A 19,267-nucleotide genomic window follows, 5' to 3' on the forward strand; every position below is an offset into this window, starting at 1 on the left:
TGGAGTCATAATTGACTGAGATGTGAGCTTTAGCTCTCACCTCAAAGCCAGAACTTTACCTTCATGTCAGGCTGGACTACTGTGAGTCTGTTCACCTCAGACTTCAGTGACGTCAGAACCTGAGCGGCACACGACGCTACACTTTACAGCAGACGGTCATTGCCACAGAGCAGCTCAGGGCCCCTCTAGGCTGTTAGACCACAGAGAGGGACCCCAGGCAGCCTAATGCAACAGCACCCCCTGCAGGCGGAGCTGGTAGTGCCCCAGAACGATGGATCCAAGAGGAAACACTGGAGAAACAACATCAGAATATGAATAATAATAATGGATTAGATTTTTTTTAATAATGGATTAGATTTATCTGTGCTTTTCCAGACGCTCAAAGCGCTTACAGTGTGTCCATTATTCATTCACTCCTCATTCATGCTTGGTGACGGTGAGCTACGTTTGTAGCCACAGCTGCCCTGGGGCAGACTGACTGAGGCGTGGCTGCCAGTTCGCGCCTACGGCCCCTCTGACCATCACCGGGACATTCATACGCATTCACACACCAATGGAGCCACACTGGAGGCAAGGAGGGTGAAGTGTCTTGCCCAAGGACACCACGTCAGTTGGCTGGGGGGAGCGGGGATCGAACCGCCGACCGTTCGATCATTGGACAACCCGCGCAACCGCCTGAGCCACTGCCGCCCTCAAATAAAATAAAAGAAAATAATAGGATAACAATACTGATAATAAAATAAAATAAGATATAACAATAAAATAAATGAAATGATTAAAACATAACTTTAAATATCATGAATATAGTAACAATAAAAAGGGTATTATATTAAAACATAAGTAATAGAAATATTTAGTCCGGAAATTAGATGAATTGATCAATAAATAATGAGTTAAAGAATTAAACAATCACAAAAGTCATGTTAAAGCCAGATTAAATTGAGCAGTTACATTTGTTAAAATATTCGTAAAGCAAAGTAAATAAAGTTTATAATAATTTAACATTTTATGGTGCAGAAAACTTTCATTACTTTTTGAAGTTTGTATTGTAATTCTTTTTATTTTGTTTTTATTTTGCTGACAGTCTCATATATCTGTACGTCACACATTAATTGTGAGTTGTCAGTTTCAAATATTTCCCAGAATGCATCACTGTCTTGTTCTCAAATGTTATGCTTGGGTGTTTACTGTTTTCTGCAGTAAATGAAGATTCTCTTCAGATCATTCTGACTCCTCTTCCTCTGCAGAGTTGATGAATAAAAGGAAATTCTGTGCAAACTTGATCTTTAGTCTAAAATGAGTTTCAACATCCAACAGTCTGTTGGTTCCTTTTTCTTCTTAAGAGAATTCAAGATCATTTTGTTCTTTCACCTCGTTTTCTTTATTTACACCTCTGTTTCCGTTCATGCTAATGGTGGAAAGAGGAAGAGTAACTTCTGCAAACTCCTCCTCTCCATTTACAGGATGGAAAGCAGCACTCTTTCTCTGAAACTCTTTCTGCAGCTCATGAACTCTGTGAAGAAAGGAACCCAGAGAGAGGAGACGCCATGAGTCTGACTGCAGCACTGAGAGGATTTGTTGTTGTTCTTTGCTGGTTTGCAGGTAAAAATCTAACAACCTTAATGCTGCTGAGACCTAAAGAAACCTGGAAGCAGATATGGATGGATGGATGGATGGATGGATGGATGGATGGATGGATGGATGGATGGATGGACGGATGGATGGATGGAGGGATGGATGGATGGATGGAGGGAGGGAGGGATGGATGGATGGATGGATGGATGGATGATGGATGGATGGATGGATGATGGATGGATGGATGGATGGGTGCTGCAGGTTTGGGTGTTTTTCTCTACACTGTCATCTTCTATTTTCTCACTACACTCACTAAATGCTTCATTTTAATCTGTTACTTAAGGATTTTACCAAAATACACTTTGTATTATGTTGGAATAATTGGATTGTTAAAACTGTAACTGTCTTTTGTGTACAACCTTGAGTCAAATGTGGTTGTGAGCTGAAGCTTTATGCAGAAACTGAACCGATTTAGAATTCATTTAAAGTTGAACAGAAAATACAAAACTATCAATTCTTTCCATTATAACCAAATGTTCATTCATCCTAAAGTTGGTGATTTTCTCCTCAGAACTCACATTCTGACTCTGAGTGATGAGCTTGAGACTAAAATGCTTCAATAAACAGTTTTCATAAGCAGAGAAGAAACCAGATCAACAATTCCGTCTAAAACCAGTCAGACATTTACGTTCAGAAACTGGACTTCTTCCACAGACAGGATCTCTTGTACTCTGAGATATTATGGGATGCACCGTAGTCCTGAAGTTTGTGAGTTCACTCTGCAAAACAAAAATCTGCAACAATCTACAGAAACAGAAGGATCTTTATTTCTGTCTATTAGTGAAAGATTTCAGTAACTTCTGAATAAAATAAATTAAAAAGTTGATTTTTAAAAAAAAAAAAAGTGATTTTGTAAGCAAATAAATTGAGAGTTGATTAAAATTAGATGGAAGAAAAAAATACTTGTTTCGTTTCATTCTGTTATTACAGTAAGCTGAAATAAACAATTATATGTAGTATATTATATGTAAAAGACTCAAAGTTAATAAATGTATTAAGGAAACATAAAAACCTTTAAAGTCAGAGAGAAAAGAGGAGTTTTTCAGAGCAGAAGTGTTTCTCTAAAAGCTCTGATCAGACTGGGATCTTGTTGGTCTTCAGCAGTTCATCACATTAGTTTGTAGTTTTCTGTCTGGATTCTCTGTAACAAACTGATGATGAACAACTGAATAACTGCAGTTACTTCACTTTTTCTGACCCACAGTTGTTCCATTTTTACCATCTCTCCCCTCTCTCTTTATTCATCTCAAAGCGTGACAGAAGGTCAGAGCTGTAACCATGACAACGCTCAACGCTGTAGCATTTCTGGAAACTTCTGCTAAGATTTTGGTGTTTGTTTTACAAGTTTTGGTGTATTGAAAAAATAATACTTTATACTTAAACACTAAAAGAATAACAGATGACAATGATTCTGTTGGTTTAGATATTCTTTTTTTATTTTTATCTTCTAATCCGTTTTGTCCCTTTCGGGGTCACGAGGCTGCTGGAGCCTATCTCTGCCACTTGTGGGTGAAGGCAGGGCCACCCTGGACAGGTCTCCAGTCTGTTGCAGGACCACAATCACACACCCATGCACACTCACAGTCACACCTACAGATAACTTAGAGTAGGTTTAGGTTGGCCAGTCCTGCTTCAGAATAACCAATTAACCTACAAAGCATGTTTTTGGACGGTGGGAGGAAGCTGAGGTACCTGGAGAAAACCCACGCATGCACGGGGAGAACATGCAAACTCCACACAGAAAGGTCCCCCATGGGTGTTCTGAACTAGGGGCCTTCTTACTGTGACCCCCCCCCCAGATTGCTCAGTGCTCATTGCTCGCTATAATTTATTTCATGATCATAGTCCCATAAATAATAAAGGAAAACACAGAATACAGACGTTAAGAAGCAGTATACGAAAAATTAACAATGGTTAATAAAAATTAATTAAATTAATTATAATAATAATAAAAAAACAAGATAAAAACATTACTGATACATATCACACCATTAAACATTAATTACAAGGACAAATAAAAAGACAGTCCCTGCAGTGTTTCCATACATTTGACTGGAATGTATATCAGCAATAAATCAGTCAGAACATTTGCTGCATCCACTGCAGTTAAATTAAAATGTTTTAAATGTTTTTTCTGCTTCAAAGTGATTCTGGTTTCTAATGTTTTTCAGGGATTCACAGTCAAACATGGGGAGTGGAATACGCCTCCAAACACATCTGTGCCTTTGAAGGATCCACAGTGGAAATATCCTGCACCTACACATACCCACCCTGGATAAGTTACAAGAAAACTGTTGTTCAGAGAGAATTCTGGTATGCTAAACTGAAGGACAAAAACCCACTGGACCTGAGAGAAGATCCTGACTATGCAGGCAGAGTCACATATCGCTGTTCTGAACAGAGCTGCTCACTGAGGATCAGTGGTCTGAGACTGAATGACTTTGCTGAGTACAAGTTCAGGTTTGAGACAAACCAACCTGATGGGAGTTTCACCGGTAAACCAGGAGTCTCTCTGACTGTAACAGGTAAACAGTTTTTTCAGTCTCCATGAAAAGTTTGCCATAAACATTATTTTTACTTTTTTCTTTAGATATAATTTCTTGTTTCTACAAATGGACTTGCAGACAGATTGATTTCATGCAGCCTCCTGCTGCAGCAGATTTTTGTTACCTGTCTTTCATGGCTTAACTTTGAAAAAAAAAGATTATGTTGAGGTTTGTCCACGACTATTGCAGGTACACTCATGGCTCACAAGACCAGGAATGTCCACAAGATTTCAGAGGGGGGGGCTCAAAGTTGGGAAAGTGCAGCAAACACACTTTTTTTGTCCTATAAATAATACGGAAATTAAGGAAACAACTAAAAGATAACTACTCCGTTATGATACATGTGTAGGCTAAAGTGATGCAATTGTCATTTATTTTATGTAAACTAATTATTGTCAACATGAGTTTGTTCACTTTATCACAGACTTGGAAGACATTGAAGCATTAAAACACTGAAGGTTATTTATTTTGGCTAAATGTGCTGCAGACATAATCAACATAAATCAAGTTGAATCCAGATGATAATATTTTAAACACACATTTCCAACAACTTTCATCCTCAGAATGCTGAAATTATTTATAATATTTAATGTTATCTGTTGCTGGGAGGATTCTGCAGTTTAGTTCAGTTTTTCAGTTGTGTTTTTGATCATATTCTGTCCTCTATCAGTCACTCCAGGTTCATGTTAATCATCCACAGCTGTCTTTAAATTCTCTGCAGTGAGTAGAAGTGTCTGGTTTTGGTTCTACATTGTCAGGTCATCTGCTTTTTGTTTCTCCACAGATTTTGTCCTGTCTAGGTTTATTTATTAAATGCATAATTTTCTGCCACCAAACCCAGTTTCCTGCATGGACAGTCTTGCCTACGATTCACTGATCAATGTAAACATTTATTTTTTTCTGTGTCAGCGCCTCCAAACAACTTCTGGTTGTATTCATCCAGAAATGCACCACAGAACATGAGAAATGTAATTATATGTGATCTCATAACTTTAAGGTGACTTTCTCTAATAAGTTTTTCTGATTAGTTTAAAAGTTTGTAATAAAAAAAATGACATAGATCCTTCAGTTTCAAAAATGTAATTGTATTCTAAATACATTTTATTTTCTTTGGGCCATTTTTTTTACTCACTGACAAACTAATCATAATTAGACATTTATTCTTCATTTATTCTAACTACAAGGTGGATTTGGAAATGATCATCATCCTCATCAAATCCTTCATTAAATATTCAGAAAGAGTTGAGAAATCTTGGTCAGACACAGCAGGATCTACCCTTCTCCATTTAACCCTAAGAAAACTGTTCCAAGAAAACTTCCAGAAACTTCTGTGGTTAAACAATCTTCCTGGTCTTTGGATGAAAACTAAAGTTCTTTCATGGAGAAAGGAAGCTTTGCTTGAACTTGGTCCAGAAGAACCTGGTGATGACCCAGATTCATGGTGTTATGAAGTTTTTGAAGACATAACCTTCAGTCCAACAATATTACAGAGAGAACAGTCCAAACCAAATTCTGAATCAGCCTGACCCATCTTTAGATCTGAAGAGACGCCATACCAATAACAGCCACTAGGGGCAGTCCAGCTCAGTCAATGCTGGAACAGCAGGTTGGAACAGTTTCCATGGTGATTGGTGAAACCTGTCAGACATGACCTCGTTCAGCTGAACTAATGCTTGAACTCACCTCTCCCGCTTCTACCTGGAGAGGTGGTCAAAGTGAAGCTGGATGAAGCTGGAGTTCATGATGATGAAGAAACGTTAACAGGAGTCAGAGAACAGAGTTAAATGTGGAATCTGGGTTCTACTCATGTGTTATCCATTTAGTCTAAGATCTTTTATTTTAATTTTTTTCATGTCTTAATTCTGTTTGGAACAGAGTTTTGGTTTGTGTGTCATGTTGTCCAGAATTTAGGGTTTAATATTAACTGTTTCTGATTTTCTGTATTTTTCCAGATCTCCAAGTGCTGAGTCAAAGAAAGAGGGACTGCCTTAGTGATCCATGTGCATTGTTTGAGCTTACGTGTCACAGCAGATGTGTTCCTCCCCGTTTTTCCTATGTGTGGTACAAAAATGGTGAAATAATAACGGCTGGATCACAACAAAAGTACTCAGCTTGGTTTTTCACTGCAGACAGTGACACTCTTAAAAAAGAATCTTTCCCTTCCAATTTGTCTATTTTTAGTAAATAATGATAAAAGATTTAGAAACCAGATAAAACATTGATATAATTTAGACTTTTTAACATGATAATAATTAGAGGTTTGTTCCTTTGGGCAACAATGTTACATTTCCTAAGAGGAGCTGCAACATTTGGTACTTCCTGATTTATATGATCTATGATATTAGGTATTTTATATTGATTTAAATTCTTTACTGTGTATTTTTTATCGATCAGTATTTTAATTGATTGCCTCTCATTTAATTTTTATTGTATATTTTTAGCTTTGGAGGGAGATTATTTTGACATCTGTCCGAGGACAGCAGATGAAAAATAGCCGCTGGGCTCATTTAATGTGCTCTGTCCCATAGAAATAATTAAAATTAAAAATAACTTTACTTTTAAAGGCAATAATAAAACACATGACCACATATGATTTCTTCTGCCTGTACTTATCAGTTCCTTTTGTTGTATAAATCTGTCTGTCTGATATTTAGCATTTAAACCAAAATGATTATCAATAAAACATAGAAATATTTCAAGTAAAATAATTTTTAATGGTAGTTATCTGGGTGGTGTTACTACGACCATTTGTATAAATATAAATCCTGTTTATCTTTAATAAGCGATTCACTATTTAAAGAAAGAGTTGTAAAATACACAGAGTTCCTTCATTGAGCGCCAGTCATTTCTGATCAGCATCATTTGAACAAATAGAAATGTCAGGAAACTCTTTCCCAAAATGTAGTTTTTTTACTTTTTTCTTTTGCAGTGGTGATTTTTGTTACGTGCAATCGTCCAGAGCAGCATTTTTCAGAGGGCGACAGCATGCCGATAGTTTGCTTAAGAAGAAGCAATAGAAGAGTCTGACTAGGCTTCAAACTCTTCAACACAACAGGATGAAGTAACTAAGAGTGAAATAACATAAAACAGCCACATGAAAAGACACTAAGGCAATAAAATAGCCTGTGATGAAGCCAATTTTGAGCAGACCAGGCAAAGGGAATTATTTCCCACAATTCCCTGCTCTGCCAGCTCGACACAGCAGACCCAACGTTCACGTGACCACCACTACATCTGAAGGTTTCATTTTGAATGTTACAAAGCTCCCTCTGCTGCACAACACTTGCCCCCCGCCCCTCTTTACGGTAGTCTTTGGAACATAAGTCAAAAGATTCAAAAGGGGGGGGCGCTCACCTATGCCTGGGTGGATCACACTAACAGGTAATTGGGAGTCTTTTCAGTCTAACAATCAACTCTAGACCGCCGCTGTGCCTCCTGTCTTTTAGAAGGAGCGCCACCGTGTCTGAAGGAAAAGGGGGGGGGGGCAGTTAGTGAGGAGAGTGACCTCGATTACGCAATACCTGGATCATCAGGTGCTGTTGGATCACTCAGCAGCTCATGTTAATAATGTCATTATTTACTAACTATTATAGATATTTTATTATGTGTCTTTTCTGTCGTTTAGTTGAGGTCAGTATTTGACATACAGCAGATAATTCACTAAAACAGCTGCACTTTATGAGATCATAAATAAACAATAAATCATTTGTTTATGAATGGATTGAGATTTTTTGGTGTAACTGTTGGTGTTGCACAATATTAGAAAAATGCCAAATATTTTTGAAGTAATCCCACTGATGAGTTCTATGATTTAGTTTTTTAATGTTTTATTAGACCTAAAAATGATATTCACAATAACAATTCACATATTTTTAAATCAAATTCCTGATAAGTTTCACAAAGACACACACAGGACGTCACAGACCAAGAAATGAACTGATTGCTAAAAATGATGCCAGGAGTCCAGCGCTAAAAGAGCAAAGTGTTATTTCTAATTATGAATATTTCCAGGCTTTGTTTGTTTTGTTCTGCAGTATCTTCATATTTGTATAATTTTGACAGAATGTATTTTTATGGAGAAAAAAAATATTATTTGTTATTTAAGGTTTAACTTGAGTTATTCTGGGTTCATATTACTGTCTGTCTTTATTCAAATGTAAGTTAAAAATGTTCAGTTTTAAAGGTTCAAAAGTTAGCTATAGTGTGTTCAGTAATTTCTTTTCTTGTATGTGTGTGTGTGTGTGGGGGGGGGGGGTGCTGATGCTGGTGCTGGTGGGGTTACTTGCCCAGGGGGTAAGTTAGTGTAAAACCGCCACTGCAACTGGGTCGGTTGCAGGGTAGTTGAAATTTCCAGCTGCGCTTGCCTAGGTAGGCTCTTTGCTTCCTCTCTGTTACGCGATATTTGTATGATGATTGACATGTGGCTTTAAAGCAAAAGCTACCCAACATGCACTGCACACCAGGTGATCTGTGCAGTGCTCGACCACCTGGGTGATCTCATCAATTCTTTAACTACTTTTACTACTTTTACTGTTCAACCATCAGTAAAATGTCAAAAAAAGAAAAGAAAGTACACTAAACTTGTTAACTTCTTCACAGTTGTAGGAAATTATTGTAAACATGCATTTAAAGATGATAATGAGTTCTATTTATTTTAACATGCATTAGTATTTCTAAGTTCTATGTACACTATATCAGTGTTTTTCAACACAGTGCGGGGAATTCCCAATTTTATCTGATCTAAAAACATTTTCCATCTCCAGGATCTCAGCTCTGTGTTCATCCAAACAGGCCCTGATAAAACACTGAGTAGTTAGGAATATGAAAGATCATAAAATATTTGGTTTCTTTGTGTTTATTTGCTTCTATTGAAGACACTTTGATAAGAATGACGGTACCCTGATTTAGCTGCAGCTTTAGCTCCTTTTTTGGAAAAGTCCCACCCTTGCATTTTAAATTGAGAAAAGTGGTCATGACAAAAAATGTTTCTTCAGGTGGATTGTATAAGATTTTCTAAAAGAACAGTCGGATCAACTGTAAATGTATTTTTAACAAAATATTACTTTTTTTACACTGAAACAAAGGAAAATAATTTATTGTAAATATGTTTACTGATCCGACCCCTTTAGAAAAAATCAGCTAGTATTCAGCTTCTGAACCTAAATGAGTTTGACACCCCTGATTTAACTCATAAACAGTAAATTACTTCAATAAAAGGTTGTTGTATTAAATGAATGCCATTTGTTTTCCAGGTGTTTATGGGAGTTCATGCAACAAAGTGTCTTACACTGAAAGAAGCATCTGTGCCTTCAGAGGATCAACAGTGATCATTTCTTGTTCTTTCCAAATTGAAAGCTCACATTCATCAGATTACTGGTTCAGTGTTCGTGGTCAGCAGCGCTACTACCAGAACACTGGAGGACATGATTCATCTAAAAATCGGTTTCAAGTAAAAAATGATCAATATCAATCAAGTCTGACCATCAGTGACCTGACAGACAGTGATGCAGATGAGTATCGGTGTAAAACAACATGGTGGGGCAGAGATTTCCCTGGAACAACTCTCACTGTTGTTGGTACAGATGAACACAAACCTGTCATTACTCTACATTTTAGTTACAGTTGTCAAAGTATATTTTATCCATGATGTTCTTTGTGTTGTCAGATCCTGGTGTGCAGGTGATCTGGTCTGGACAGGAACTGGTTTGTCACAGCAGCTGCTTTCCTCTGCATCACCTTTCCTTCACGTGGTTCATGAATGGACAGGAAGTTCAGGGAGAAACTTCTTCTTATTACAGAAAACCTGTTTCTCCTGAAGCCTCCTACTCCTGTTCTTACCAGGGTCACCGCTCACCTGAAGTCTGTAAGTCAATGTCAACAGTGTCTTCTGTCATCGCCTCTGTCAAAAGCAGTTTGTTTATGAAACAAACGTATTGAGTGTAGACTTTATGCTTTAAAAACACAGAAACAAATCATGATTCACAGTTACTTTAAAGTTTTTAAATTAAATTAATATTATTGGACTGAAAGAATTCTGCAAAAATGATGACAGTTATCTGAAACCTTTCTTAGCTTTTTCTCTGACAAAAATATATTTTATTTTTGGATAATAAGTTGCTCTGGAGTTTTAGTTGCAGCAGCAAAAAGATGCATAATAGAGAAAAAAAAAATATAAGTTACACTTTTGGGAGAAAATTACGACCAAACAAACAACAAATATATCAGCCTATTTTTGCTTTAAACAAAAATCAAATAAACTATAAGTCGCACCTGAGTATAAGTCGCACCCTGCACACTTTTCTAAGGACAGTGATTGAAAATACCATCTGACATTAAACCGGTCTGTGGCCCAGAAAAGGTTGTGAGCTACTCCGGTCATAGAAAAAAAGTGAAGTGAGCTCAAGTCTGTGGTTTGTTTTCTGTGATCATGGAGAGAAAACCTGAGAATTTCAACCTGAGACTTAGACTTGAATCACGTTTAAGTTTCATGAATTTGAAACTTGACTCAGGATTTAACTTTAAGGATTTGAGATTCAAGACTTTGGAAAAAATGGAATTTTTCCCACTTTCTTTATCTCAAGGAGGTTGGTGTCAGATCTAAAGAAAATGATGTTTTGTGTGTTATAGTATGACGACTTGTTGTTATATAAAATGGCAAAATTACAATTCATAAAAATAATACATCATTTTTATAATTAAGTTTTAAGATTTAATTTGAAAACAGCTGAACATTCAAGTCTAGACTTTGACTTCCTTAAAAGGACCTGTGAGAATTTCTGTGACCATGTCAAACCTAGTCTACTTTATCCACGATACTTTCTCTGACGTATAGAAAAAAACTGATTAACAAGTGTACTTATGGTGGGAAATCTGTGAAGAAGTATAGCCGTGTTAACCCTTTAACATTAAATATGTTGCAGTGGACATCTTAAATAACAAACACTCTTTGACGTAACTCTAGACTGTTTACATGATCAACGTGAATCAGATTAATCTGACATGGAGAAAATTGAATTTTCAAATTGACACTATATCAATATTCGACACATTAAGTTAGTCATGTGGTGCATAGAATTGAAAAGTTCATTTTCTCTGCTTCAAAATAAACTGGAATTATGTTAATTGTGTAAATAGTTGTAGTTACAATAATTGAAATAATGTCAAACTTGAGCTAAAGCTCCAGTGTTAAATGATTAATCCTGAATTTAACTTTGATTAGTTTCATCAGAAAACTTGCAATATCTCATTAAAAATAAATTCTGATTATTATGTTTATTTTAAATAATCTAAAATCTGAAGCATTCAGGCATCAATCAGTTTTCATGTAAACCCGCTTAAAAGCAAATGGTGGTGAGTTTAAGTTGGATCAGGAGAATCCAAGTCTAGATTGAACACAAATGATAAAAGAGTTCAGTAAAATAAATAGCTGCAAGTATAGTTCCATCAACCTACTAAAACAGGAGGTTGGTGGAACTACCGGACCAGGGTTGCTCTGCTCTGGCTCAGAGGAACTGTGGAAGCAGACGGGAAGTTGATCACTCCAGAAATCAGAATCAGAATGCAGTTTTTCTTGACTGGTTCAAGTAAACCAGATGCTGCAGGAGGAGAAGGAGCCTGAAGAACTGAGGACCACCAAGCAGCAGTTAACATAGAGACAGACCCAAAGTGTTTAAAGCTGCTTGACTCTCATCTTTGAGTGACATGTTACTTTTTAGTTGTATATCTCTTTACATGCATGTGTGTTTGTACATGGATGGATAAGATATTCCTTTATTAGTCCCACAATGGGGAAATTTCCTTGTTGCAGCAGTAGTACAGGAACAGAGAGCGAAATATAAAGAAAAAAGAAAAACTATGAAGTCAATATACACATACATTTCCAAAAGAATTGCACAGGATGACCTTATGTCAGTTATTGCACAGGGTAAAAGAAATATGACAGAGCCGATGATGTTGCTTAACGTGGGTCACTGGGAGCAGCTAAGGTTGTACAGTCTAACGGCAGCAGGTAGAAACGACCTGCGGTGTCGCTCCTTCAGACACTTAGGATGTCTCAGTCTGACCCTGAAGGAGCTGCACAGTGAGGACACAGACTCATACATGGGGTGGCCGTCGTTCTCCATCATGGATGATAGCTTAGCTACCATCCTCCTCTCTCCCACCTCCTGCATTGAGTCCAAAGGCAGCCACAGAACAGAGCTGGCCTTCTTCACCAGCTTCTCCAGCTGCTTCCTGTCCGCTGCCGAGATGCCGCTGCACCAGCAGACCGCTCCATAAAAGATGGCTGATGCCACCACAGAGTCATAAAAGGTCTTTAGGAGTGATCCCTGCACTCCAAAAGACCTCAGTCTCCTCAACAGATAAAGCCTGCTCTGTCCTTTTTTGTACAGTGCTTCTGTATTGTGTGACCAGTCCAGTTTATTGTTGAGGTGAACACCCAAGTACTTGTATGAATCCACTCTCTCAATGTCCCTTCCTTGGATGTTCAGGTGCTAATATAGAGTGAGTATGCCTGTGAAAGTCTACCACCAGCTCCTTGGTTTTCCCTGCATTAATCTGGAGGTAGTTCTGCTGGCACCAGTCCACAAAGTTCTGAATCAGCTCTCTATACTCTCTGTCATCATCATCCGTGATTAGTCAACGGCAGAATCGTCCGGGAACTTCTGCAGGTGACAAGATGCTGAGCTGGACATGAAGTCTGCGGTGTAGACAGTGAACAGGAACGGAGCCAGAACTGTTCCCTGCGGTGCTCCTGTGTTACAGACGATCATGTCAGACTCACAGTGGCGAGACCTCACATACTGCCGTCGGTTTGAGAGGTAGTCCAGCATCCGTTGCAACGTTGTTCTGCTGCAGCTTCTCCTCCAACTTCCTCTTGTAGCTCATCTTTCCCTGTCTGATGTTGCGTCTCAGCTCCTTCTGTGCAGCCCTCAGCTCCTATTTGTTGCCTGATTTAAAGGCCCTCTTCTCCTCCTTCAGGAGAGCCTTTATCTCAGGAGTAATCCATGGTTTACTGTTGGAGAAGCAACATACTTTCCTGGTGGGTACGGTGTTCTCCACACAGAATTTGATATAGTCCGTTATACATTCTGTTAGACAGTCAATGTCCTCCCCATGTGGACCACACAGTTCCTCCCACACTGTAGAGCCTCCTCGGTCTCATCAGTCCATGTCCTCACTGTGCGGTAGACAGCTGGTTGCCTGCATACACAGGGTTTGTACACAGCCAGGAGATGAACCAGGCTGTGGTCAGATCTTCCTAGGGGGGGGGGGCAGTGCAATTGAAGTGTATGCCTCCTTGGAGTTGGCATACAGTAAGTCCAATGTTCTGTTGTCTCTGGTGGGACATGAGACGTATTGGGAGAGTGTTGGTAGTGTGGATGATGGAGGGGCATGGTTGAAGTCTCCAGAGATCAGAAGAAGGGCAGTAGGACTCTGGGTTAGAAGTCTATTCACCACAGAGTGCAGGACATCACATGCATCATCACTATTAGCAGAGGGGGGGATGTACGTAGCAATCACGATGAAATGCAAGAACTCCCTCGGCAGGTAGAATAGCCTCATGCTAACGGCTAGCAGTTCATGTTCTCAGATTCTCCAAAAGCTCCACCAGTACAGATGTTTCCCTCTGGTTTATTGTCTGTGAACCTTCATGAGCTTCATTTTTTGTCTTCCAGATGCTCCAAAGTCCGTTTCTGTATCCATGAGTCTGACTGAGATTATGGAGGGCAGTTCAGTGACTCTGACCTGCAGCTGTGATGCTAACCCAGCAGCTAACTTCTCCTGGTACAAGAAGGATGAAAACTCACCAAAAGCATCTGGACCAATCTGGACCATCAGTGATTTCAGAGCTGAACACAGCGGCTTAAATTACTGTGAAGCAGAGAACAGAAGAGGACGTCTGAACTCCAGTTTATATCTGATTGAAGCAGAAACAGGTTGGTTCATTCTTCTGGACAAACTGATGGTTCTTTTCAAAAATGTGTCTCTTCTGACATAATCTCTGCAAATGACAACGTCCTTAATCCATCTAAGGCCTTAGTTCCAAGTGTCCTTACAGGTGAATACAGGCTGTCTGTGGAAGAACGTTCAGACCTGTACAGAGCACACAGGTGGCCCAAATATATCAAGGTCATAGACCGCTTGGTCAACCCATAGAGAAAATGTTAATGCAGATTTTTACTACAGACATGCTGCAGGCAACAGGTCATAGTGAGCACTTATACACCCTGTGGGGGTAAGTAAGGGTCTGGTAGGCGAGATTCAGGTGTGTCACAGATTTCTCATTTTTTAACCCCCAAATCCTGCACCTGTATGGGGTCAACAACCCCGTTCATGTGACTTCAGGTTTTCAGAGTTTTCATTTGTCTTTCCAGGTTCATGGAAATCAGCAGCAACTGCAAAGACCACATTTGCTGTTTTGTTGTTTGTCTTTATCCCTGCCTTTCTTTGGATCAGGTAAAGAACTATTTAGTAAATGTTTGGACTGAAGTTTACATTCATGCGTCTTTTAATGACTTTGTCCTTTTTTGACTGTCCAAACCAGAAAAAACAGGCGTGTCACAGAGCAGCAGGAGAAAAGAGCTGCCAACAGAAGTCAGGTAAGGAAGGTTAGCTTTGTCTTTGTGAGGCGTCCTTCAGTCAGACAGCATCCACCAGAGAGCCCACAAATACAGATGTGCAACTCATCTCTATTTGTCTGCATGCAGCAGAAGCTAGAGATGAACAAACATTAACATCATATGAAGTAGCAAGTCCTTCAGGAAATATCTAAAATAACGTATCCTTTAAAAAAAGGGTAATTGAACCATGTTTATTTCCCAGTCAAGAGGTTTGAAGAGATTCTGATGTAAAAGAGATGATTTCACAGCAAACAGCCTCATGAAGATGAGAGTTGAAGTCCAGGTGGGGAAGGTGTGAGTTTGTGGATCTTCTCGTCCTGCAGCTCAACACGAGTCCAGACATCAACAGTCCATCTGCAGAAACAGAAGCAGCAGAAGAGCAGCTTGAGCTTCATTACAGCAGCATCCATTTCTCTAAGAACCAGGAGGAATGTCTGTACTCCAACATCAGGAGAAATCCCAAACCCAGACAGAGACCAGAGGACAACTCTGTTGAATAATCAGCAAGAAATCTGCTGAAGCTAAAAAGTGAGCAACTTTCATGACAACCAGGTTTATTTTCTTTAGAAACTGGCAAATTAATTAAACTTTATCTACTTTTTCTTACAGAACAACAGAAGCTGAACATTCAGAGGATTTTGCTTTTTACAGCACCGTCAACAAAGTCTCATCCTGATGCAGGAAATTCAGATTTACCTTCACCTTCTACTGTTATTGACGTGTTTGATTTAAGAAGATTCTCAGCTTGGTCACTTTTTCTCTTAAATGATTCATGAAAAACACAACAATCCAATATAATCAGGAGAACCGACTGTTTTTTTTATAAAATTACTTTCACTTAAACATGTTTTTTAGGATGATTTTTTTATGTGAGGTTATTACAAACAGAAACATCTGCATTATTGTTGTGCCGGCTTGGTCATTATTCCACACAGACGAGAGGCACTAGAGTTCCTGCACTGCTGTTAATGTGGTTTTCTTTTCTTCAGACTTTATTCTGCATCAACATCGTAGAACTAGCAAACATAAGTAATGAATAACTATAGCACGTACCTTCACACAAATAATGCACAAAAGAATACAAATACATACAACTTTGGCCTGCTAATGAGCCAACCGGAGAACTAAACACAATCAATCTTCTTAATTGCTCTCATAAGGTTGTCTGTCTGTCGTGCTGACTTCGCATCTGCTGTTTAGTTGAAAACACAAAGTGCTTCCTAAACCTTCCAACTACCCCTGGCTGCAGCCTGCAGAATTGCTTAACATAGTGGAATGCTGAAACGCTGTGGAATGTTACCCCCGCCCACGTTGAGCCCGTTAACCCCGCCAACGTTGAGCCACTCTGCTCCAACCTTTTGCTGAACTCAGGTAATCTAAACAGATAAATACTCTTCAAAATGAAATATTACTGCTCCTACAGCTCCATTAATATGATAGAAAGTGCAGAAAATACAAATATTTAAATCTACAAATTAAAGTAGAAATAATTTACGTTTTCAGTGTCACTGTGGCAGAGCGCCCTCTGCTGGCTAAATAAAGAACTACTCACACATCAACTGCTGCAATTGTCCTGAGAATTTCTGTTTCAGTTCAGATTTAATTCAAGTTTGCAGAGGTCTTCACGGCGCTCTCACTTCATCGTAGACCTCATGCATCAGCCAGGACGCCTGCTGGACGTCAACACGCCGGCTGCCCAGCAATATCAGACCATTTAGAAGCAGAGGGTCAGTGATGACATTCTGCTGCTGTTTGGAGCAAATAATAAAAGTCAAAACCAGAAATGTTTTTTTCATTTTCAAAATGAGGTTGCATTTTTGGACCCATATTAAAATTAAAAATCAATCCACCAAAATGCTTTTTCATTTTCTTTTTCAACATCTCTTATTCTGTCACTTAATTAAAATGATAATGAAAATGTTATTTGACATTTCATTTTCAAAAAGTTCTCTGGTAAATGTGTAGGAAAATTCATTTAGAAATGTCTAATTTGACAATTAAAATTGATTAACAGAAATGATTTTTAATTTTCAAAATGTAGCTGCATCAAATGACTCAAAATGAAAAATCAATATTTCAAAATGCTTTTTCATTTCCTACTTAAAAAACTCTTATTCTGTGTCATAATTAAAACGAAAATGCAGAGAGGGGATTGCATTTTCATCTTAACATCCACCCTGCGAACATTGTAGCAATATTCAATTTGAAAAAGCATTTCCAGAGGGGAGGCGGGGCGATGACGTCACTGCTTTCTCCGTCTGTCCGGCTGCTAACAGACTCATGCTAGCAGCAGTGTAGCTTTGTGTTAGCGGCAGAGGAGACAGCTTTGTGATGGTTGTGAACTTCTGATGATTGAACACAGCTTCTCAGGACTACGTAGCAGTATTTACACCTTCTGTGGTCCTCCTTCAGACGCACCGCGGACAAGCTTTTGTTCTTTGATCTTTTCATTATGTATTACAGGGGTTCTATTATATTTTCTATGTTCTTGTTATTATGCATTTAATGGATTCTATATATGCATGTATATTGAATTACAGAAATATGCTTGATTCCTGCCTTCAGTAGCAGATAATATGTACAGAGGTCACCAGTAGGCCTGTTTTTGACTTTTACTCTCTGTTTTCTTTCTGTACTGGAGTGTTTCTGGAGCCACAACACCTGCAATGCAGGCTAGACAAACACACCATTCTGATGACGTATTTAGTATGTTTTCATTTTCCCTTACTGAATAATAAAATCGCCTTTTTGCCTTGAGGACAGAGAGAGCGGACAGCCACAGATAGTCACTTACTGTGAAGGGGGGGGAGGGGTCTAAGGGCAGGAATGAAAGTTTAGGTTAGGTTAGTCTGTTTTGTTAAAGTTTAGTATCATCCTAATGCATTCTATGTATTCATGATCATGATTTTGATGGTATGTTTATCTTACAAATACCGGTACAAAGTCAATTGAGACGTCTGTAGTTCGAATTTGCACTATATGAGTATATATTTGCTGAGTGGTGTGGGAGCCCCACAGGGCACTGTGCTCTCTCCATTTCTGTTCACCTTATACACCTCAGATTTTCAGCACAACTCAGAGTCATGTCACCTACAGAAATTCTCTGATGACTCTGTGGTTGTGGGGTGTATAAACGGTGGACGGGAGGAGGAGTACAGGAGGCTGGTGGACGGATTTGTGGAGTGGGCTGGAGAGAATCACCTGCTGCTCAATGTGGACAAGACCAGGGAGATGGTGATCGACTTCCGGAGGAAAAGGACAGTCTTACAACCCCTCTGCATCCTGGGCAGGGATGTGGAAGTGGTGGAGGATTATAAATACCTGGGTGTGACTATCGACAGCAGACTGAGCTGGAGGAGCCACAGTTCTGCTGTGTGAAGGCCTGCAGCAGACTCTACTTCCTAAGGAAGCTGAGGTCTTTCAATGTGTGCAGCAAGATGCTGGGGATCTTCTACCAGTCTGTGGTAGCCAGCACCTTGTTCTCCTCCGTGGTCTGCTGGGGAAGCAGCATTGTGGTCAGTGACACCAACAGACTGAACAACCTGATCAGGAAGGCGGGTTCTGTCATTGGTGCAAACAGGACACATTAGAAACAGTGATGGAGAGGAGGTCACTGAACAGCCTCCTTTCAATCATGGACAACCCAGAGCATCCTCTACACCCCGTTCTGGACAAACAGCAGAGCTCCTTCTCTAGGAGGCTCAGACAGCTCCGCTCCAAAACTGCCCCGTACCAAAAGTCATTCATACCCAATGCAATAACCCTGTACAATAACACACAATGCAAAAGATAACCTTTGCACATTTTTATTATCTATTTATTTAGTTGTTTTCTATTTTGCACATTTCTTTTGCACATCTTTTTACCTGCACTGTTCTGTAAATAGCTTTTTAAATTATATTACCTTGATGTTTGCATTTATGCTACATTTTCTTGTTCTTGCTTTTTTCTATTTAATTCTAAGTCTTTTTTTCCCTCTGCTGTCAGTTGCTATGGTGACAAACAAATTTTCCACGTGTGGGATCAATAAAGTATTTCTGATTCTGATATATAAAAAAATATATTGAATTGAATTAGGGAATTTATACCGTGATTGCTGTCTTCTTATGCCTTTTACAAGTTTCCATATGCATGTATTAGGGAGTTAATAAATTTAATCTGCCCTCACAGACCCGGAGAAAGTATGTGTGGCCGACTTTTATCCTTGGATGCGCTTAAAATACGTGCGGGCAAATATGGAGCAATGTGGATTGTTTCTGCGTGCATTAGAAGCGGCCAAGGGCCAATTTCCACCGGTCTGTGTGTTTGAATGTACGTAAGTAAATGCAATTAATCTCCTTTAGGATATGCGCAATCGTGTCTTAAGAATTTTCTTTAGGAAAATGCTCCCTTTTATATTTAGCTACAGGAGAAAAGGGCAGACTGAGCAAAGCTGCTGAATGTAACATAAGTTATATTCTACAG

General features: G+C 39.0%; 1 protein-coding gene across 1 annotated transcript; it reads left to right on the plus strand.

The window, feature by feature from the left end:
• The first annotated feature begins 1,226 nt into the window (after positions 1-1,226).
• On the plus strand, positions 1,227-15,950 carry LOC144981339 (uncharacterized). The gene is made up of 9 exons (XM_078948298.1): positions 1,227-1,602; positions 3,807-4,160; positions 9,434-9,757; positions 9,847-10,044; positions 13,859-14,119; positions 14,558-14,639; positions 14,728-14,782; positions 15,127-15,331; positions 15,413-15,950. Exons 1-8 carry the CDS (start codon positions 1,548-1,550, stop codon positions 15,301-15,303), a joined length of 1,506 nt encoding a protein of 501 aa, XP_078804424.1. The 5' UTR covers positions 1,227-1,547; the 3' UTR covers positions 15,304-15,331; positions 15,413-15,950.
• Positions 15,951-19,267: the final 3,317 nt, after the last annotated feature.

Source organism: Oryzias latipes, chromosome 1, assembly GCF_053564925.1.
Source record: "Oryzias latipes strain Hd-rR chromosome 1, Olatipes_Hd-rR_3.1".
NCBI lineage: Eukaryota > Metazoa > Chordata > Actinopteri > Beloniformes > Adrianichthyidae > Oryzias > Oryzias latipes.